Raw genomic sequence first — 21,878 nt, 5'->3', positions numbered from 1 at the left:
CGATATAAAGCCACCAAGTTCTTTTGATATCGTTACAATGTCAATTAATTCACGATTCTTCACTTTTCGATCATTCAAAACGATTTTGTGGATTGTTTTCAATGTTTTGTGGCGTCATTTGTATCGCCGCATTTGGACGTCCATTGTATTCTGCATCATCGGTGTTTCTACGACCACGTTGAAAGTCAATCAACAAACGTTTTTTGTTGTTTTTGATGGAGTGGATTCCTTATAGCACATTTCAAGCCATGGAACGGTACTTTTTTCCATCAAGAAGCAGTGTAAAATTATAACACAAAATTACCTTTAAACCATTGTTTTGAAACTAACAAAAGTAGTGTCACTCTTATCGTAATATGAAACAAACATATGAGTAAAATATCATGAAATCTGAACAACTTTCTTTTGAAGGTTAGTACTAATTGAATGCAATAAGACTACCGCCATCTATGTGTTGGGCCTGAGTCTTTTCAGCTTATGTGCTACAACTACCTAATTGTAGCTGTTAGCAGTTTGATAGTTTTAACATCATGGCAAAATCCTTAAAAACGGAACATGTTTTATAACTACAAGCGTAACAATTAGTAACCCTCGTGTAGCAATCGGCGATTGATGTGTATACAAATGATGCGTGTGAACAGATTATTTTTACATGAAGAAAAAACCCGTGATAATAAGTGCTGGAAGGCAAGAAGTAAAACAACATGTCAAGTCAAGCCATCGTGTCGTTAAACATGTTGAATGATTTCAACTGCCTGCCTTCTGCATGTAAACAGATCAGGAATTTGGGCTGCTCCTCCCGTTCCATCGGGCGGTCCCGATGACCCGCCCCAATGACTCACCATTGTTCACTTCAACCCGTACTACTCTTGGTACTACTTTCTGGTATCAAAGTAAAATATTGAAAAGAGACGGCTTTTAGACCCCTTAAACGTTGTGGTAGTTAAAAGCAGGGAGAGAAATAGAAACGCGAAATTGTTAAAGAGTTTCGAAAATAACAGTATATTAGCAAAATGCAAATCGTGTTATAGTCATAGTCGTACTCTTCTTTTTCTTTGGCCCTCTGCCGTGCTAAGTGATTCTTCCTATTATCCGTCAATTATAAGTGCCGAGCGGTCTTAGCCTGCAGCAGAGGCAATGTTAATCTCGGTTGGTTGTTGTAATAATGTAGATTTTACGAGCGGGGTTATTGACCACCAACCCCCTATCTCTCCCTGTCACGCTGGTCTGGGGAATCAAAGCTGCGTGACAATGACGAGCAATACCGAATACTCTATCAACGGGAGTCATAGTCGTAGTTAACAGTCATTAAGAGACTGTCACGCTCTGTACCGTCGTATGATACAGAGATCTTTAAGCAAATCGGGAGCAAATGTGTTTTACCACTAAACATGATATAAATAGAAACGTACTCGCTACCTTACAAGAAAGCGAATAGTAGAAGCACTGGACCATTGTAATGTAGTATTACTACACTTTTAGTACTAGTTTTGGAATACACAACCACAAATAAGCGAAGTACCTTTGTTATCAAATCTTCATTCTTCACACGTTGTGCATTAAAAGGAAGTTAGTGAGCAAACAACGTTAATAAACGGAACCGAAACGGTTTTCTAGAACAAATTTGAACTTCTTTCGGTTTGAACTATGGCGTATGGACACAAATTGAGAAAGACAAGGATAAATCTTGACGGAGATATTTTGCATCATTATATTTGTTTTTCTTCTTTTACTTCTGTTTTAGCCCTTTGCGATAGTAATTATTCTTCTTATCCGGCAATTATAACCGCCGAGCGGTCTTGACCTGCAATAGAGACAATGTTAATCTCTATTGCTTACTGTAACGTTGTGTAACGTTTGAAGGCCCTAGGAAAGGTCCAGAAGATTGGAAAATGGGTGCCACAAGAAGTGAACGAAAAACAGCAGGAAAACCGAAAAACCACGTGTGAATTAATTTATAGTCCAAATTCAAAGTTCAAATTAATAAACCAAAACCTTATTCTTACATGTATTTTGCTTAAGTCGATATTAACGCAGCGAACATCGACAGTCATAGCGAGAAGGTACACAAACATAGCAAACGTATTCCTCACAGAAATGCAGTGGGGCTAGCAGGCACTCCGGTTCGATACGACGCACTTGTTGACGTTGCTCGAAAAAAACATTCCAGTCGGGCAGGTCATGTGTACAGATACGAGAACTTGGTGTTCCAGCTGCTGTTTGTACTGGAGTGTGCAAATGAAATACGAGCGACAGTCGACGGAGTTGATGTCGGCAAAACGGCCTGTCGCTGTGCATGGGTACTCGGGCATCGAGTATGGAAGAGTCATTGTCGTGGCCGCCAAAACGTCTCCCCATTCCTCGACTAGGTCTGCCACCTCGACTGAGTCGGTAACAGACCATGTTAACCAGGGAGCCTTGTCCAGTTGATCGCCTGATCCGAGGGGCTCTGACGGCTCGTAGCAGCCATCGAGCTCACCTGACGCAATGTCATTGTTGTCTGTTTCGGTTTGCTGTTGCTCTTCTATTGGATCACTGGCCCGCGCGTGACCACAACGCCGGGGGACTTCTAGGGATGTCACTGGTGTCGTTTGAGGATGACAGAACAAGGGGTCTATTTCGCCGCCAACGCAGCGAACAGCCGCCCGAGAAAAAATAGTCCCTGCCGGGCACTGCACAAACACCTGAACCCAGGCACCTCCTGGATCTCGCGTGCAGATGTAATATGTTCGACAGAAAGCGTCCTCCTCATTGGCGAAGCGTCCTGACTTCACACAACGATTTCCATAGTCATCCTCATCCTTTTTCACTTTCGCCTGCGCTAACGTGTTAGCCTCATCCAGCGGCTCAGTTACGTGCACCGGTACCGCCTTTTGATCTATACTCTCCACATTAACCACAACAGGACAGACGTACTCCGCAGCCGGAACGCATCGTGTCGTGAGCCATGAGAAGACAGTTCCTATCGGGCACTGCTCTAGTACAGCTTTCAAGGTGCCAGCCGTCGTTCGCTGGCAATGGTAGTAACTGCCACATCCTAGTGCATCCCGATCGGGATAGCGGCCGACGGCTGTACAACGGAAGCTCTCCACACCATCATCGGGACACTGATAATCGGCGACGGGTACACACCGCTTTTCCACCTCTGAGAACACCGACCCAATGTCACAGAGAAAGCTACGCGAGACGAGCAGATGATGTCCGTTCGTTGCATGTCCGTCCGTTCGTTGCGGCAACGGTTGCGTTGCCGCGTCATCAACAGCTGTGCACAACCGGAAGCCTCGGCAGTGAGGCACCGACTCATCTGGGAAATGGCCTGGTCCAAGGCACACGAAATCTGATATGTAAGCTCCAGGGCGTCCTACACTCAAACTGTCGGTGACTGTTGTCATGATTGGCGTAGATAGAAGTGCTGCTGGAGCCGAAGCCATCGGCGACTCACAGCTGTACTCGTCCTCTAGTACGCAGGCATGGACAAGCGGTGAGAATACCTTTCCGTTGGGACACCGTTGCTTTATCGGCACAAACACGCCCAGATCCTTCGTCTTCAGGCAATTTACGAACAGCCGGCAATCGGTGGACGTCGGGAGCACGAACTTGCCGCACTCGCTGCACTCATACTCGATTGCGTATGAGTCCTCGAGCGAGGAACAGTTGTCGCCAGAGATACAACGTTGATAACGCCCACTAAACAGGGCACCCTTACTGCACTCGTCCTGACGCTCATGCAGCACACCGTCTGCACCGCTCGAAATGCAAGTCAGATACGTTCGACAGCTGGAGTCGTTTGGATTCACAAAGCGACCCGCTCGTGAACACTCCCAGCTGCCGGTGTCCTGATCGACACTACCCTCAACTCCGCTTGCAGATATCCGCATCTCCATGAGCGACATCGCTAGCGGACCATTGTCATTTTCACCACTGACTGCAGCAAACGCTAGCAACGGCATCAACACTGCAATTCCTCGCATCCTCGCCACTGCAACTCCCTAGGGTCCTAGTTACACACCGTTTGCAGCACTAGCTATATGGCAATAGTTTGGCGACAGATATGAAGGAAACTATACACTCGAAATCTCTCCAATGGTAAAAACAACAACTAGTCTGGTAAAGCGTGAAGACGAGTTAAGCTCAACTGCTTGTTAAGCAAGTTTTATACGCTCGTCCGCGTTGATCCATGGGTCGTCGGATCCGCAAAATGTGAGAGATCTTGTGTCACACTGGATCTGGCGACGATTACGATCGACGAAAGCCTTCGCTCTTCATCCATTTCACTCAATAAAGGGTGCATTCTACTATGCTTTGGATCACTTGGAAGTTTTAAAGTTAATATACGATTCCAAATATTGCGACTGACTATCCGTGTGTTGAAAAACGATGTAGTCCAGAAATCTCCAATACTTTGGAAAAGTTGTGCTATTTTTCCAACGATATATTGCCAATATCTCGTAGTAGATGTGATGGACTATTGAATGAGATACGACATAATAATATTACTTCGTTGTACAGTCGCAGTAGAATTAACTCTAATTACAACCTTGTCAACGTGCCTTATGTCACCATACCCTTTCAATTTATGGAAGAAGACTTGAATATGGATGTTGAGGGAAGAATGTATTTACTTGAATGGCATGATCGCAGTAAAATGCAAATTACTTCTCGAGCGGACATGAAGATAAAAAAGAACAGCCTTAGCATTTAATGACCAATGATCCGCTATGCTATGCGTGAATATTCCCTTTGACCGTGAGATTCTAGTGTTCGTCATGACACGCCTGCTCATTATCATAGCAATGTTTAAGAAGCAGAGGAAATAATTAATTGATAAGAAAAACGCACTTAAATGTCTTGATGGGATCAGGGCCACTATAATTCTGAAGCTAGATTGAATTGGTCCATCCAAATGGTGAGCGATGAATGGACGTACGAGAATGTCGCCTTTTTTTAGAACAAGAAGCCAGATTCTACGGTTCGCACGGTGTTCAGTAGGCAAGTTGTGGTAGTTCTGTAAGTCTAGTAAGCAACCAATTCGTTAATCGACCTGAAATCGATGGTCGCCGGCTTCTGTCGCGGAGTCACGGCGAAGCCGGTCCGTGGCATTTGGTCGCGATCGGGGCAGCCTTAGTAGACGTCGTAGCTGCTGCCACGCCGGTTCTTTCTTCCTTTCTTTAAGGTTCTTACACGTCTTAGAACCCTTAGAGGACCACTTTGCCGCGGTCTCCCGACCCCTCTAAACTCAGAGCCCTGCGGAACTCCCACTGTAACGTCCCGAACCCCCAGCCCTCGACCTGTCTCATACAGCAACCGACGTTCGGAGAAGTAGCTGCCGAATACCCGTAAAATGGGTATTCGGCACCGGTTTGTACCGAGTAACGAGGCCTAACCCGAGTGAGGTTGCACTATGTTCTTTACGTTATTTGTGTGTTTATCGCCTTGACTTGTACGTACGCAAGGTGCGGTGATGCTGATAGGCAACTGACTTTATGTAGACTAATCAAAGATACAAAAGGCGAAGAATTCGTATCATTCAATGAAAATATCAGCAATATTCAAAATGACCTAAACGCACGCACTGCTCGCACTGTCGAGTGCATCGGGTTATAAAGTGCCTGGAAAGCGGCGTGAAAGGTGAGTCAAGCAGTCATACATTTTGCACACCACGCAGGTTTACAAAGTAGAGAAAGAGAGGCAGTTTATACGCAGTAACCGTGCGAATAACCTAATAGACGAGCAGTACAATGAGCACACAATGCAGTTGCTACACGCGACTCCAAAGAGCCGGAACGACTGGTAGATTTTCGAAAGGTGTGATAAAAATTACAATCTCTCGAATAGCTCTCTCCACGGTCGTTGCTCAAACGGAACAATGTTGGTTCATCTTTTCCAACCGCCGTCGAAATTGCTGGAGCACAACGCACACGGTACCTCGTTGGCGCTGCACGAAGAGACAGAGCAAGGGCGTAATGAAAAGGAGAAACCACGAGAATGGACCACAACGAAGAGGGTGGGAGGGGCGGGGGGGCCTGGAGGGTTATGGAGTGTTAGAAAAATGAACGAGGGAACATCTTGCCAATGAAAGCATTAACGGTGTGTGTGATTGCCTTTGCGCATATAATCACCGAAGATGATTCACTACTTTCCAGTTTTCACAAAATAATTTGAAGTTCGTTTCACGAAGCGCCACCACCAGCGAGTGTGTTGTGATGGCTACCACGGCAACGATCATAAACGTATACGGAACCTGTCGCCATGCGCCCTGGTGCAATATAACTGAAAACCGCTGAAAAATCCAATGAAACCAATGAAATCAACCGATATACCATGGAATGGCCACATCACCGCTCTCCGTACATAGAATACAGTCGTAGAGATATGTATGCGATTGGATCAAACATCTAATACTAAAAACTTCCCATACGGTGTAGACTATTTTTCCTTAACTGTAAACCTCTCCAAATTTTACTAAGAAAAAGCTTTCAACGACGAACGTTGTCTTTAATCAATTTGTTAGCTCAAACGACATTTTTCAAATGTTTATTGCATATCGATCATAACATCACGAACGTTCCTCTTATGATATATAAAACTGCGTGAAAGTGTTCATTCATATCCCTTCCTATCCGGCGTGAGTGGGGAGCGACCGCCAGCCGCCAGCAGCCAGCAGCCAGCAGCCGGCTGTTAAATTAAGTCCGGATGAGCCGGAATGAGCGGCAAGCGATACGGCGGGCTGGCCGATAGGGCCAAACTCCACTCGGGGGAAAGGAAGTCAGACCGACTAATTTATGGAGGAGGGTGGGCTGATTCGCTCAGGCTTGAAGTTCCTGCTCCCACCATCACCTTCCTAACTGCATGGTGTGTTGTACACGCGTTGTCATTTTGCAGCAGCTCCATGCTCCTCAAGTATTTTATATGAAGTTGATATGATGGCAATGGTGTTGCTGGAAGCATTTGATTCCATCGCGAAACAGTTCTTGGGAATTGTTAATAGTATTTCATCGAATCAAGCCCCCCACAAAAAATAAGTCGGTTTGACTTCCTTTTACCGACAGTAGGCAGAACTAACTAGTAAGAAGATAGGCGCTATTTATAGCGTCTATGAACGTGTCGCAAAAACATGAACCGAATTGAATCAAATGATTTTTTTGTATCATGTTTTTTTGAGAATGCACTCTACTGGAGTCTTTGTGATGATGATGATGATAACGAAACATGAGAAAATTGTGAAGCATCCTTGCTCATGATTCAGATGATGTTGCGACGTTGCTGTTGCTTAATTAACTGGTTCTATGGTTTGATCGACTCCGTCGCATCATCGGATGATGGCCAGGTAAGTTTCTTGGTTGATTCACTCAAATCATCGACAGATTGTACATTGCTGCAAGCGGATTTTTTCCCGGAAATGGATGGGCCCGCGTTCGCTTAGTATAGCGAATGAAAATTGTCGCCGCAGAGAAACGGAGAAGACACTAGGGCTTACTTACATCGTTTTATTCTGGTGTGCATTTAGCACCCTTGATATAATGTCGGAGCTCCGTGGAAAATCTCTAAAAGACCGGAAATTTTGGCCTTGAAGAAAACTTATAGCAAATCACCCAATAGCGCTCAATGCTCCCTAGCGCCTTCTAGCGGTCACAACGGAACGCTCGGCAAACGCCAATTTGGATCACCGGAAAAGTTGTTTATGTTTTTTATGCGTTTTCACCAAATTGGGTGGCCAAGGCCCGGTATCACCTGGGCTTTAGAAAGCCAAGGTAGGGAAGCGGTGCGATGGGGCAACTGTTTTAGGTTACTCTGATGTTTCTTCAGCATTATCATATCGGTTCCACGGCAGGTCCTGTGCAGCGATTCAATAAACTGAATATACCAAAACCCGACCCATCAGCACTCAATGTGCGCCGCTGTCGTATAGCGCGTTGCTTCCATAGGAAGGATAGCACACACAGAGCATGGAAAAGGTAACTAACACACAAAGAAAGAAAGTGCACCTCAGTGAAAGAGAAAAAGAGAAGGAGAGAAAGAGAGAAGAGTCGCCAGTTTGGCGTTTGGTCGTGTTGGTGTTGGTTGGACGTGTAGTACTAATAACTGTGTAAGCGGTCCACCATTCGACTACAATTGAAGTCTGTCGGTTGAGTTGAATGCACGCGCTGCTCTAGTCCTGAAGTTGCTCTTTGTTTAATTTCTATGTGAGAAAATATTCGACACAAACAACAGGCTACGGACGCATAGTAGTCAAAACTTCGGCGATACCGAAACGTTCGAGTCCAACCCCGACGGATATCAATCAAACTTTAAGCAGCCAACCATCCTGGTCTCCGGTCCAGCGTGGAATCACCAACAGGACATAAAACCGAAATCGATGCCAAAAACACCGAACGCAACTGGATAAAGTAAGGCTAGCGATCTCCGAAGAGTGTGTGACAAGAGCCTTCTGTGTTTTTCTAAAGTTTTGTGCGGTTTTTGTGTTGCTGCTGCCAATCGTACTATTGCTGTGATAGACTTTTTTGTCGCCGGTCGTGTTTTAAAACAAAATTACTACGCCTCATTGTGATTTGTGTAAAGACACAGAAACAAGATAAGAGAGAAAAGTAACGAAACAAAACTCCCTTGTGCAATATTGAATCTCGTCCGAAGATCTGTGAACCTAGTAGCACAACACAGCCTCTCTAACGCTACCTTAAAGTTCCCCTCCTAAGGTACACCGACCGTCGTCCCCACCATCCCTAGCAACCCCCAACAGTGCATCATCAGACCAACGCACACACCTTCATTGCAATCGCAGGAATCGTATCCGCTGCGTTCATCCGGTACCGTTACTTCCGGTAGGCAAAAGAAATTTAATTCCTTTTCGTAGCGACAAGCAGTATTGGGTTTGTAAAAACGGCATAGTTTATAAAACATGCATGCAGTTTAGTTTTAAATGTTGTTAAAATGGTGCCCAGTGCGTGTGACGGGAATTATTTATTTTAATCTCTGCGTCGGATGCAGAAACGTACAACGCTTTGCGAAGTACCGCCCGGCTCGACAAAACGAAAGTAACGCCGGTTGTTTTCTAGCACCACTGCACCTTGCCTGTATGAAGTCAGAGCCGTAACATTTATTTTACGGCTTTTAACAACTTCCATCAGCATTTTTTTAAAGTAAAGCATTTGTTTCCATCGGCGAACTGCCTAAGCAGCGGTGGACAAGTTATTGCTTCTAGTTCTGTATAGCGATTTTGATTTTGGGGAACAAATCCAACGGCAGCCATGCATGTTGCAAATCTGTGAACAAAAGTTGAAAGCCCGCTGAGTGAATGTTGTAAGGAACTTACGTGTTCGTTGTGTGGGTTCGGCTCATGAAAAACATATTAATAATAAACCTAGGCTGGGCCTAGGCTATTTATTTTCATATTTAATATGCAGCATATGTTCCCGTTGGCACATTTCAATCAAACATGACTATTCAGGAAGCAGGCGGTATTGCTTGAGAAAGATGTTGATGTACAGAAAACTTATGCCGGCACTTGCACCACACACCGGCACTGTACGTAAAGTTATCCGCATTTCACGAGCTAGTGAGACTGTTGTCTACCGAATACTGTTCAAACTCGTTCACTTGTGTTTGTTGCTAATTTTCGCAGGCAGTTGTGCTGAAAAATAATAGAAAAACGTACAACATTTTGCATGTTAAAATGATGATGCGCTGACGATGGTCACGATGGGTTGACACTTTATTTTTGTAAACAAACAGAGTCCTACCTAGCGAGTCATGTGGCGAGATCGACCCGAAATACGTACACTATCGTAAGGGTAGGTACTGTATTCGCGTGTATGCGGCGCTTTCGGCTCTGCTTTCTGCGTTTACACACCCATACTACCCTAAGAGTAGCAGATGTATCCGGGTTTGTTCAACTTTGCGTGTCTGCTTCTCTTCTTTACTTTCTATCGCGCACCAAGGCGTTCGACCGATGTTTCAGCCATTGGTGGTTGTTTAGTCCCTCAGACACCTCTTAAGGTGTGGAGAAAAATTTAAGTTTCACAAAGTAAAAGCCTGTGCAAAACCTAGTTAGCTAGTCGTTGTGCTGTTCATGTTCATAATCAGATTTTAATGAATTACGATTTAAACGGCCTGGCAACGTCTGGTTTTTTAAAGCAAATTTGCGGTGGCGCAAGCGTGTCACCATGTTTAGGTACATGATCTATTTCATTAGCAAAGACTGGTCCATGGTTTTCCATTGTGACTGTCTGACAACATTCCCTCTATATTTATTCTGCTGTCCACAACAACATTCCCTCTCTATTTATTAACCAGCATAATTTAGTTTAGACACATTTCAACCAAATATGCTTGTTCAGGAACCGGGCGGGATTGATTCAGAAAGTAGTTGATACTTCGATACACGTTTAGCCCCAGTGCAAAAAAAACTGGTTTATTTTCATCAAATATTCAGAATATCATAGAATATTCATGAAGCGCATGTTCGCTAATCGCAAAATTTGGTGTGTTAAACAAACCGAGCATTTTGGTAGAGTCTAATGAATAATGTTGCACTTGGTTGCACTTAACGTTGATATGCTAAGATGAACTTTTTCCCGGCCGCACATTATTTGCGTGCAAAACAGAGATAGAAACAAACATTGAGAGCAAAAACTAACACCTGAATATGCCTGAATTTGGATGTTTGTTTCTCTTTTGCGGTCTTTTGCTAAGCAAACCGCCACCGCCCGGATAAGGAGAAGATTCTTTTATTACGACAGAGGGCCAAAAGAAGAAAGAAGAAGAAAAAAATAGAAATATCCAAATATAGCAATGACTCTGGTTACAAACGGTGTACATCCAAGTTTGTGCTTGTGTTTATGTTGTTTTGTTTAGTCCTGGAGACAAATATAGTGCAGAATACACACCACTGCCAGATGGGCATGTAAAATAGGCTCAAAACAATGCATTGATGTAAACAGTGTGCAATCTACCTACTCGTGCAGTCAACGAAGAAAGCACGTGCTCGCTAAGAACTGGCTTCGAGCTTGGTATTTTTATTGTTGTTGGAAAGCCGCTGATGTGACAACACAAATTCACCTTCACCTGCGCCGGCCGACCACCGTTCACAGAGCGGAGCTGTGTGCGTGTATCTGTGCGACAGCCGGGGCTGTCGGTTGGGGTTTCCGTTAATGCAAAAGAGGAGGAAACATGGGTGATCCTCCGGAAGCACTTCCTGCATATATAAGCATGCTCGTCGCGTACTCAACCACGATAGTAACCTAACTTTCGTCTGTGTTGAACGGGCTTAGAACAATCCGGGCTAGAACGTAATTGCCTACTAATGGCAGAATTATGTGTCCCCGCATTGATTTTGGACTAAGTGGCACTAAGGGCCTCGATTAAAGTCCTGGTGCGGCGGGCATGGGCTGGCAACTGTCTCTAATGCAGCATTGCATTTTTTGGCTTTGACTTGGCATTATTACAGAGAGCAAGTAACCGTCACCATCTTCAGCCGGACAGTTAACAGCTTCGCTTCTAAACGATACACTTTCCACACTGTTGTTGTTCTAAACGATACACTTTCCACGCTATGTTTAGCGCGCATCGCTAGTTTGTGATCGTGGATCGTGTACTCTAGCCATGTTGTGCTGGTTTTTTTTATCTTGGAGGAACAGATCTGCCCGTATGCCCGAAGCTGCTGTAAGCGTTTTAAAAAGAGGCGATTTTTCCTGTTTTTTGTGTGTGCAGTAGTTGGTTTGTATCTCTATATCTCTCTGCTTCTCTTGCTATGACAGCGAATGATGGAAAATATTCGATCGCACCTATACCCACAAATCACCACAAGTCAATCGTCAAATTGGTATTAATTTATGCAATGCATGTACGATGCAAGGAACGGTTTGTGGGTTTTGGTCATGATGGCCCTTTTCGGTTGCAGAGGTATTTCCCATTAGTATTGCCCTTGGAGCGGCCCCAAAACTCTTCTTTCCATGGCTATCTCCGGTTGTCTATAGCGTATGTAGCAGCAGCACGATGAAAGGTAAAAAGATGAAAGGATCGTACAATCAACCATCGATTTTATTTCGTTAGTGTACCGGTTGGCCTGTATTACCCCTTTGCCCCTTACCTTACCATTCACTGTAACTTTTTCATCTTCCCTGCCCTGCTTTTATTTCGTGAAAGAGGGGCGAGTTGTGTTGTACCGTTTGTTGCGAAGTTTAACAAATGATTACCGTTAGCGAAAGAGGCAAGAAAACATATTTGTACACAAATATAACCAGAAGAAGAAAATACGGAGAAAGAAGGAAATTGAGAAAGTGTCCGAAGAACCGTCAAAAAGTACGGCGGGGAATGCTTGCTGGTCTTTTTATGCAGATGAGAAAGATGTGAGCTCGCACTGCTGCTGTCGATGATGATGATCAGCAGCGATATTGTGAGTAAGGATGATTTGAAGAGATCTACATTGCCGTCAGTGCAAAAAAGAGACCCGTTACAATTGTGAGGTCTGCTCTCGTGCTCCCTAAACTAGAAAAAAATCGTAGAAAAGAGAATTTGTAGTATGTCAGTGTCATGTGTGAGTGTCATGAGTAGCAACATAACGCCACACAAAAATCGAAAATCGGATATGCCCGCGTAAATATAAAATTGTCAGAAATTTTTGCAAACACCTCGTAAGCTACCGAAGGCGCGGCTGGTGGCATTTGGGAGTACTATTTCTACTCTATACCGTCTGCGTATTTTGATGGCGTTGCTTCCAGTTTGTTTGATCATTGAAAGTATGGAGTCGTGTTCTGGTGCTTTGCCAATGCGAATTAAACAACGGGATTTTTTACCTGCTGTGAACGTGAATTCTAGTGTAGTTCATAGTCGTTTACAAGCTGTTTATTGTGATAATACTGTAAACCTTACTGTGAATCGATGGCTATTCAAATTTCGTTATTGTCATCCTGGACAATCCTAAAAGCGTGCAACTGAAGAGGCCCTGAGAAACCTGAAGCTTAAACCAATCCCCACCCTCAATTCCACATGAGTCGTGCGATTTCCCTCCCGCCCCCCCATCGTCTTCTACAAGCGTGTGTGCATTAATTATCATTCAGCCCTCGTAGTTGCCCACAGATGAGACAAAAGAACATCGTTAACTGTCACAGTTTATAAAAGGTATAGATCACTAAAAGAATCGTGGACGGATTCGTGTTGAAGAAATTTCGATCAACACATTTCATTCAGTTTTTATTTTGAGAGTCGGGATAATTTATTTACATTTTATAATTATTAAACGACTGTTTGAATTTGTATTTTCATACAGTCCGTTCCTCTACGATTTAAAACACAGTTAAATTCAATAAATTTTCTATTTTCACTACTTTCGGGTGCGCAAAGTTGTTGTGTCTCGTCACCCAACGCAGTCTTCCGTGACCGTGCCATGTTTTACGTGTGGTTTTTATTGTTTTCTTGTTATTTCTCGAGTGGCTTTATGTGAGTGGTGCGTGGTGTTTCAGCTCCACAGCAGCGGCCTTTGATTAAGTCTCTCTCGCAGCTCTACGATCAGATCATTAGTGCAGGCAGCCTGTGCTTCTTCATAATGGTGAAATTTGTTCTCTCTTTTCAGCTTTGTCCTATAACCGCCCTTTCACCGGGTTCCACAGGTTTGGTTTTGTAAAATTTGGTGAAAGAGAGATACTTGGTGCGATATGTGTAAAATAAGTGTTACTGGTTCATTGTTGATTCCATTTTTTTTGCTACGACACCTACGGCACCTTTTCTGTTTCCTTATTGCTGCCAACTTTGCATGTTGGTTGTAACGTTAGTTTGTTTTGCACTGTTTTCGCTTCGAGATAAGTTTTTGTTCTATTGTTCTACTTCCCTACCTGTGGAACCGTGTCACGTTATCTGTTAAGCGGCAGCTATTGCACCAGACGTTTTTTCTTCATTTTTGTCGGAAACCGTTGGGGAGAAAAAAAGGAAGAGAGAGAAAGAGACAGGGAGTGGGGGGTGGCGGGCGGTGGACGATAGGAAAGATAGAAGAAAGAGAGAGAAAGAAAAAGAGAAAGAGAAAAAGAAAGAGCTAGATTACAACAATAAAAAGAGAAAATATTAGAAAGTTCTGCACTAACAAACAGCCTAAAGATGGAAAAGAGATAAAAGATTCAGACAGGCGAGTCTGCGAGGTAGTAGTGTGACGTATTTAATTCACTGTGTGCTGATAGGCGGTGTGTAAAGGGATGCTCTCTATTATTATTTACTTTTATCGCTTACTACGCTCTGTGTCTTTTTAGAAATGCACCAAGCTAACGTATGACAACTATACGGTTTATCTTGATCCATGTTATTTCTTTGTAGTGCACACACGGAGGACGGCTAATTATAGTTTGAAATAATGTTTCTAGTCCTTATTAAGTTTATCGAAATAAGTTACACTAGACTTATTTGGATACATTTTAGTTTTCTTTTTTCTTAATTGCGCTCAACTTTTGTTTAGCTTGGCTCAAAACAAACCAAAATGAACAAAAGCCTGATTGATTAGTCCTTATCGAAACGAAAGGCTACCCTCTGTAACTGCAGAAAAACCTATGAAAACTACTCTGCCAAGAAACGGTTACCAGTAAAATGAGCCTCAATTTGGCAGAGTATAGGTTCATTGGGGTTCGGCCTCTCTCCTACTGCATACATGTCATAACCTGAACACGAAGAAAGAATTCAACACGGTCTGCTGTTTTCCGAAATCCGAAAGAAGGTAGAATAGAGAAACGGCGTTACCTACCCACCACTGGCATCAGTGCTAATATCCCATGTCCACTAAACTATCAGCGCGTGCGTTGGAAGCAGATTTGCGAAAAGAAGTGACACGTTGCCACAAAACTTTTCCGGAGAGAGAAGGTGCCTTGGACGAAGCTGCCTTTACTTCCAACCCCCACCTCACCTCTGCAGATTTAGCGGCACAACGAGCCCGGTACCCAGCAGACCAGAAGAAGAAGCAATGAGGCCCGGTCAGTTCGATTGAATTTTCCGGCGGGAAGCGAAGTGAAACGAAACGAAGCGAGACCGTCCCCACTCGATCATAAGGCGCGTGGTAGCGGCGTCGAAAGTAGGGAAAGGAGTGTCGAAAATGGTGGGTTATGCTGTGGTGAATTCTCTGGCCGAATGCGGTGTGTCTGGTAGTAACAAGCCTTGGCACGTACGGATCGACTGCGCAGTCTGCTATTGGTAGCTTAACGGAGCTGATGTGTTGTGCGCTCTTGCGGCTCGCGTGACTCGAGTGTTGATTTTTTAAGTTTTTTTTCCACATACCGTCCTTCCATCTCGAAGATCTCTGAACACCGTGCTTCCGTAGCATTTTTGCAACTAACCTGAATAGTAGGTGAATACAGTCGTTCTCAATCGCCACTTCAAAGAGGTCACATCGGCAACCCCCCAATTGAGGTTAGAGCAAAGTGTAATTCTCATTCTGTATTCGTGTGAGTGTCCAGACTTACATGCACGCTTGCTCGTAAGGATTGTTCGCTCATCGTACAACACACCCAATTCCAACCATCAACCCACAGGAACTGCTCGTTTCATCTGATCTGAGCGTTTGTGTCCAACGTGGAGACACGTGGAGTTCAAAATCTTCAGTGTGAAATATTCGATCAACCCACCAACGTAAGGATGTAACAGAGCCCAACGGTTGGTCGGGCAATCAATCGCAACTACCAACTACGTGAGCTGGCTCTCTCTGGTGGTTCACTCTCCATCTTTTTCGCTGTACCAATGAGGCACAATTTCTTCTAATTAGAGCCCCTTATAAAGAGATCCTGAAGTAAAGAGAAGCGGACAGAAAACATCATCCGGTGGTTGGGAGTCTACGTAGTGAAAAAAAATCGCATTAACGACTGACACATTAAATGATACTTTCGTAACTTAAGGAGTATCGCGTTGGTTGCGGTATGATCACGTCACGAGAAATCACGAATTTCGGGAAATCCATAGAATCCAAGATTGCATTGCAGTGTTTTGCTTATATTTTGGTCACTATATTTGTGCAACTTCACTGTTGGAATTCGCTAATGTTTTTCTTTTGTTTTCATTTCGTCCTTCCATCTATAGTGAGCTGACACTGTGAGCTTTCTGTGTTTTGTCCTCGTCGTTCCGATCCCCCTTCATTTACTGCATACTACCGGCGATCTCGTTTGAGATCAAATTTTAATCAACCTGTATCTGCAACCAACCATGGCCACCATGAATGGGTCCGGCTACGAAATAAACACAAACGGTGACATCCTGCTACAGAACCAGCAGAAAGGCTGGTGGACAATCGGCCTGATCAATGGCCAATACAAATACATGACGGCTGAAACGTTCGGGTACAAGCTGAACGCCAATGGAGCCAGCCTGAAGAAGAAGCAGCTCTGGACTCTCGAGCCATCGAACACCGGTGATAGTAAGTAACTCTCCGAACACAACGAATATACTTAAAAGGGGCTGGAGTAGAGTGGAATTGATCAAATGTATAATCAACCAAATCGGTGAGCGGGTTCACCGTAAAAGCTCAGGTTTGGCTGATTTACTGTTTGTGCCGTCAGGTTGAATGTAACTGTTGAATTCTTATCCCTGGTAAGATATCTAGTTTAGCACGCGCAACGTAAACGATCGTCATCGTGCGTGCGGTTGCGTGCTTGCTACACGCTCCTATGCCTTGCTGTGCAGCCATCCAAATCATCGTTAAAAATATGCCGTCTCGACCCACTGCGCAGTGAAATTATTTATTTAACGGAAGGTTCACTGTTTTCGCCTTTCTTTTCACATCGGTGCCGGTGCATCCACCACTCATCGCGATCTGGTTCCTAGCGCTTTTACGCTCTCTCCTTTAACGCTCGATACTTTTGATTGATGTAAGGTGTGCTAGCCTAATCGTCAGACGCTCCTCTTACTCTTCGTTGCTTCTCTACTCTTCTTATTAGTCGCTTCAATGTAAATCGCCAAACAGCAGGAGTATAGGTTTGTAGCCACCAAGCGGTGAAGAGAGATGAGATGAGATACACACCTGCAACGTTAGTCTTTTCTCTCTCTGCGCTCGTTACGGGGGCTTATAATAGGGAGAAATTAAGGTTTTCGAATTTTGCCTTGGCACGGTTTGGGCCAAAGTTAAGATCCCACCACACTAATCTCAGAGTCGAATTGGCTGGGTTGCCATCTTCATCCGTCGGTCAGTGGTTGCCTGATCCGGCGATTTAAGAAAAGGCCTTCATGTACGCAATTTCTATGTTCAGAACTTCAATTCCGTATCATGCGAAGGGTTTCACCTCGAACCCTAAAATTAAAATGCCATTAACTTAAATGCAAAAATCTAAGTTTGTACGGGGTTCTTCGTTTTTTTGCCTTAAAGAAGCGGACTGGGCCGTATTCATGGCGTTTCATCCCTTTATTTGATAAACCAAAATAAGAAAATTAATGTACTGTTGTATAATGTACGATATGCACGGAAAAAAATGCCCAGCGAGTTAATTCATTTCGCGGGATCTCTTCTCTTTACTGTGTGTTTTTGTAGGCATTATCTATTTGAAGTCGCACCTAGGCCGGTATCTGTCGGTGGACACGTTCGGTAATGTGCTGTGTGAATCCGAGGAGCGGGACGCCGGCAGCAGGTTTCAGATCAGCATCACCGACGATAACTCGGGGCGCTGGGCGCTGAAGAATGAACAACGCGGTTACTTCCTCGGCGGCACGCCTGAAAAACTAACATGTACGGCAAAGGCACCGGGCAAAAGTGAGCTTTGGAGCGTTCATCTGGCCGCCAGGCCACAGGTAAATGTTCTAAGTGTCTGATTCGCTAAGTGTCTGCTTGTACTGTCGTGCATGCTGCTTCAACTTCCACTTCTCTGTCTCTCTTTCTTTTCCTTTCTCTTTCACACACATATCCAAACAACCGCTCGATTTGTCTGTTCATAGGTGAATCTGCGATCTGTTGGCCGCAAGCGGTTCGCGCATCTGTCCGACTCACAGGACGAAATTCACGTGGACGCCAACATTCCGTGGGGCGAGGACACGCTCTTTACGCTTGAGTTCCGTGCCGACGAGGAAGGTCGCTACGCCCTTCATACGTGTAACAACAAGTACGTCGCGGACCACTCGTTTTCTGTTTTGATTCCCTTTTTTACTTTTCCCACTTATAGCTTGCTGTCCCTTCTTTGCATGTATATCTTACAGATACCTCAACTCGAATGGTAAGCTAGAAGTCCGCTGTTCTGAGGACTGTCTGTTTTCGGCCGAATACCATAGTGGGCATTTGGCGCTGCGCGATCGCCATGGTTTATACCTCTCGCCGATTGGGTCGAAGGCAGTGCTGAAGTCTCGCTCACAAACAGTCACCAGGGACGAGCTGTTCTCACTCGAGGACTCATTGCCACAGGCGTCGTTCATTGCGGCGCTCAACAACAAGTATGTGTCGGTGAAGCAGGGCGTTGACGTGACCGCGAATCAGGACGAGATAGGCGAGAACGAGACGTTCCAGCTCGAGTTTGATTGGTCGGCACACCGCTGGGCGCTACGCACCACGCAGGACCGCTATTGGTGTCTGTCGACAGGTGGAGGTATCCAGGCTACTGGCAATCGTCGCTCCGCCGACGCACTGTTTGATCTCGAGTGGCACGGCGATGGGTCGGTTTCGTTCCGCGCCAATAATGGCAAACTGTTGGCAACTAAGCGCTCCGGTCATCTGTTCGCCACTGCCGAAGTCGTCGAAGAAACGACCAAGTTCTATTTCTATTTGATCAATCGGCCGATTTTGGTGCTAAAATGTGAGCAGGGCTTTGTCGGTTACCGTGCCCCGGGCAGCAACAAGCTCGAATGCAACAAGGCCATCTACGAGACGATCCTGGTCGAGCGGGCTCAGAAAGGTATCGTCCATTTCAAGGGTAAGTTTAAAAAGTCATTTAGAACTCTCATCGGAACGACTGAATCCGAACCCACATCATTATTCTCCGGCGTCTGCAGGACAAAACGGAAAGTACTGGCGAGTAGATGGGGAAGGCATTGCAGCTGATTCAGATGTGCCGTGTGACGGTTTCTTCATCGAACTACGCGAACCCACGCGCATTTGTCTACGCTCAAGTGATGGACGTTACTTGGGAGCCACTAAGAACGGTACCTTCAAGCTGGTGGACACCGGTTACGATACCGCTACTCAATGGGAGTATTAAAAAGATCATTCATAGCACCATTGCCGTGAGTGAAACACTCAATCAACTTAATTCTCTCTATTTAGATATTTGCTTGCTGAAATTATCAAATTCCTTATTTATCAACTTTGTGATTCCACTTTCCCCTGGATAAATACTCCTGGTAAATTGCTTTGCTGTAACAGGTACTCCTCGAAATAAGATTCATTAGCGCCATTTCGCCGTATTATTTGTCTGAAGCTTCCGATCAATGTGTAATAACGGTAAAACGTTTACACAGAATAAAGCCTAATCCGTGGGGTGTACGTATTACACGAGCTCGCAGAAGGATAGTATAGGAAGAGGGAGTAAGGAGGCAGTAATAATGACGCTTCCACTTTTCAGAGCGAAATGAAGAAAGCGAACATCTATCAAATATATGTTCGGGTGTAGAAGAAATAAAATGCAATTGAATATCTTTTTAATAGTGAACAGACACAACAATGAAAGGAAAATCAACTTTGACAAGCCAATTTATTCACAGAGTACACGCACTCATATCTCATTACGCTTTTTAGAGTGCATGTCTGAAAATAGCATATATTGGAAAAAAAATCTAAAATCGGTATGTAGAAAAAAATACTTATAATTATAAAATGGGGACACTGTTCTTCCCTCATCACCATTCCCTCCAGACACTGCCTTTGTTCACAATCCCGTTCTACAGTTACACACATTGCTCTGGTAGTAGCGATTGATATGAAGCTCGCGTAAATACCTTCATTTCAACTCATTTCTGTAATCCAAGTATCTTCAGGGTAACATTTGTTTTGTGGAAGCATACATATTGTGGAAGCATAAAACAAATACACTTTCCTGACGAAGAAGCAACAAATTGCTAGCTAAATGAAATTTGAGTTATATGTAATTCATATTTGAATTTGAAGACTAATTGCAGCCAATTTCTATGAACATAGAAATTACAATGGTGTGATATATTGGCACGTTTTTTCTGCATTGTAAAGAAACACCCCCGTGCGTTGTATTGAATACGAAAACAGAACAGCCTGTAGGAACAGAGCAAGTTATTACAACAAGAAGAATTGATGCTTTGCTTATTAAATTAAATTTAGATTCGGAAAGTTAGTTCTGTCGGCAGTGACAGCGAGAAAAGCAAACGTATTTCATAACAATAGCACAGCAACAATATAGGTTCTCATTATGAGAACATCTCAACATTTTTTTTTTAAATCTATTGCTATACGTATAAAACATTTAATATTGACACCACTCGCGTTTATATTGACACAGTGCGACACACGATGTTCAGGCTGTAGTACGTGTGAAGTATAATACTACGTGTGAGGTATAATACTACGAGAAGTTCTACGTCGGCCAGATAAAATGATCACACAGGATTCGTCGCTGTGTCTCGTGGTAGGTGCATTATATTAGGTATGTGTATTTATCCAAACGTATCCTCCTATTTAGTCTATCGTATCCACACGCACGCAGGAGTTGAAAGGAAATAATGTTTAGTTGGGTACTACATCCCATAAATAAAATCGTACCCACATCCCATAAAGATGTTAAAACTTTACCCGGAGCGAGATCAGCAATTGGAGCTACCGACAGTTCTTAATGTTTGGCATTGAATTGGCAAAAAGATAAGGGTCACTATATGAGTGCTTTGATCGAGAAAAATTTCATTGAGGAAATGTGTTTAGTGATGTACAAGAGGTATTTGGCTCACGCGAAATTGCTGGATCGAAATTTAACGCTCTTCCAGAGATTGCAATAAACGTTTCATCAGAAATGGTATCAATAGAGAAGAAATACACTTAAATTTAATGGACAAGGCCCAATAACGGTCCTGTTAAATATTTCGCATCGCGCTTTTCCTAATTGAGTGCTTTTGATAGCTTCGATAAATCATGGAAATGTAACAATGCGTGTGTGTTTTTGCCTGTGTAGGGTATGTGAGTGTAAGTGTTTCGATGTTAAACTATAACTTATACAAGAACCATCCATGGTCACATCCAATAAATCATCATCATTAATCGTGGTTTAAATAAAAAAACATACTATTTGCTACAATGTCTTTTTTCAAGCAGCTGAATATTGTATATAATCTTATTTTGCAGACCACCACCGTTGAAGATGACAATATAAGCAAATGATTGCTAAATTATAAGCAAATGCTATTAAGCATGTACAGGGACTTCTTTGCCTCGCTGCCGTGATAAGTAATTCTGTTTCTTATCCGGCAATTATAACCGCCGAGCGGTCGAGCGGATACAATGTTAATATCTGTTGCTTATCGTAATGCTGTGTGTACATGTACATGTAACACATGATCCAAAATGCCGTTCCAAGCGACCCGGTCCCGTATCAGTCTCTGCCAGTCCGTCACGCCCAGGGCTGCACCCCGTTAATCTATCTCGCCTTCGGGCGTCCACGTCCACGGCGTTCCTCCGGTTGGCGGCGGAACACGCCAGGTGGCGTTCTACAAAAGTGATATTGAAATGTTAGAGCGGCACTGAAATGATTGTGTGACTCTTAATAGAGATTGAGTTGATGAATAAAACTAATTTTGAACAAAACACGCGTTTTCTTTCTTAGATTTTTCAGCAAACCCATAGGGAAAATCTGAAATATCACAGAAACATGCTCCGTTCCAGAGAGAAACTGAGACTTGAAAAGGGTTAAAAAGTGAGTTTGAGTTGAGGGCTTTTCTTTTTATTTTCAACTCTTGTCAAAAACTTCACAGAAATTTTCTGAAAATTG

At 43.9% G+C, this 21,878-nt stretch overlaps 2 protein-coding genes across 3 annotated transcripts; one reads left to right on the top strand and one right to left on the bottom strand.

Annotated features, from left to right (window-relative positions):
• Nucleotides 1-1,601: 1,601 nt before the first annotated feature.
• LOC128272559 (uncharacterized) lies at nucleotides 1,602-4,144 on the bottom strand. Its single transcript, XM_053010389.1, has one exon. The coding sequence runs from the start codon at nucleotides 3,969-3,971 to the stop codon at nucleotides 2,109-2,111; it is 1,863 nt and encodes a 620-aa protein (XP_052866349.1). The 5' UTR covers nucleotides 3,972-4,144; the 3' UTR covers nucleotides 1,602-2,108.
• Nucleotides 4,145-5,511: 1,367 nt separating this feature from the next.
• LOC128274647 (protein singed) lies at nucleotides 5,512-21,176 on the top strand. Of its 2 annotated transcripts, XR_008269314.1 has the most exons (7): nucleotides 5,512-5,628; nucleotides 16,042-16,375; nucleotides 17,483-17,739; nucleotides 17,884-18,047; nucleotides 18,142-18,848; nucleotides 18,928-19,275; nucleotides 20,403-21,176. XR_008269314.1 is itself a non-coding variant. In XM_053012911.1 (6 exons), exons 2-6 carry the CDS (start codon nucleotides 16,165-16,167, stop codon nucleotides 19,131-19,133), a joined length of 1,545 nt encoding a protein of 514 aa, XP_052868871.1. In that variant the 5' UTR covers nucleotides 5,512-5,628; nucleotides 16,042-16,164; the 3' UTR covers nucleotides 19,134-21,176. The 2 variants fall into 2 exon arrangements, 1 of the variants encoding a protein (XP_052868871.1); XM_053012911.1 differs by having other exon boundaries at nucleotides 18,928-21,176.
• Nucleotides 21,177-21,878: the final 702 nt, after the last annotated feature.

The sequence above is a fragment of the Anopheles cruzii genome, chromosome X, assembly GCF_943734635.1.
Source record: "Anopheles cruzii chromosome X, idAnoCruzAS_RS32_06, whole genome shotgun sequence".
Lineage (NCBI taxonomy): Eukaryota > Metazoa > Arthropoda > Insecta > Diptera > Culicidae > Anopheles > Anopheles cruzii.
The sequence above is the reverse complement of the archived record's forward strand: the minus strand, read 5'-3'. Positions and strand labels throughout refer to the sequence as shown.

Coding starts and splice junctions, on each gene's coding strand:
- LOC128272559 (XM_053010389.1), bottom strand. CDS start 3,971: ATGCGAGGAATTGCAGTGTTGATGCCGTTGCTAGCGTTTGCTGCAGTC.
- LOC128274647 (XM_053012911.1), top strand. CDS start 16,165: ATGGCCACCATGAATGGGTCCGGCTACGAAATAAACACAAACGGTGAC. Junction 17,740..17,883: donor ATCTGGCCGCCAGGCCACAG/GTAAATGTTCTA, acceptor GTCTGTTCATAG/GTGAATCTGCGATCTGTTGG. Junction 18,849..18,927: donor AGGTATCGTCCATTTCAAGG/GTAAGTTTAAAA, acceptor CGGCGTCTGCAG/GACAAAACGGAAAGTACTGG.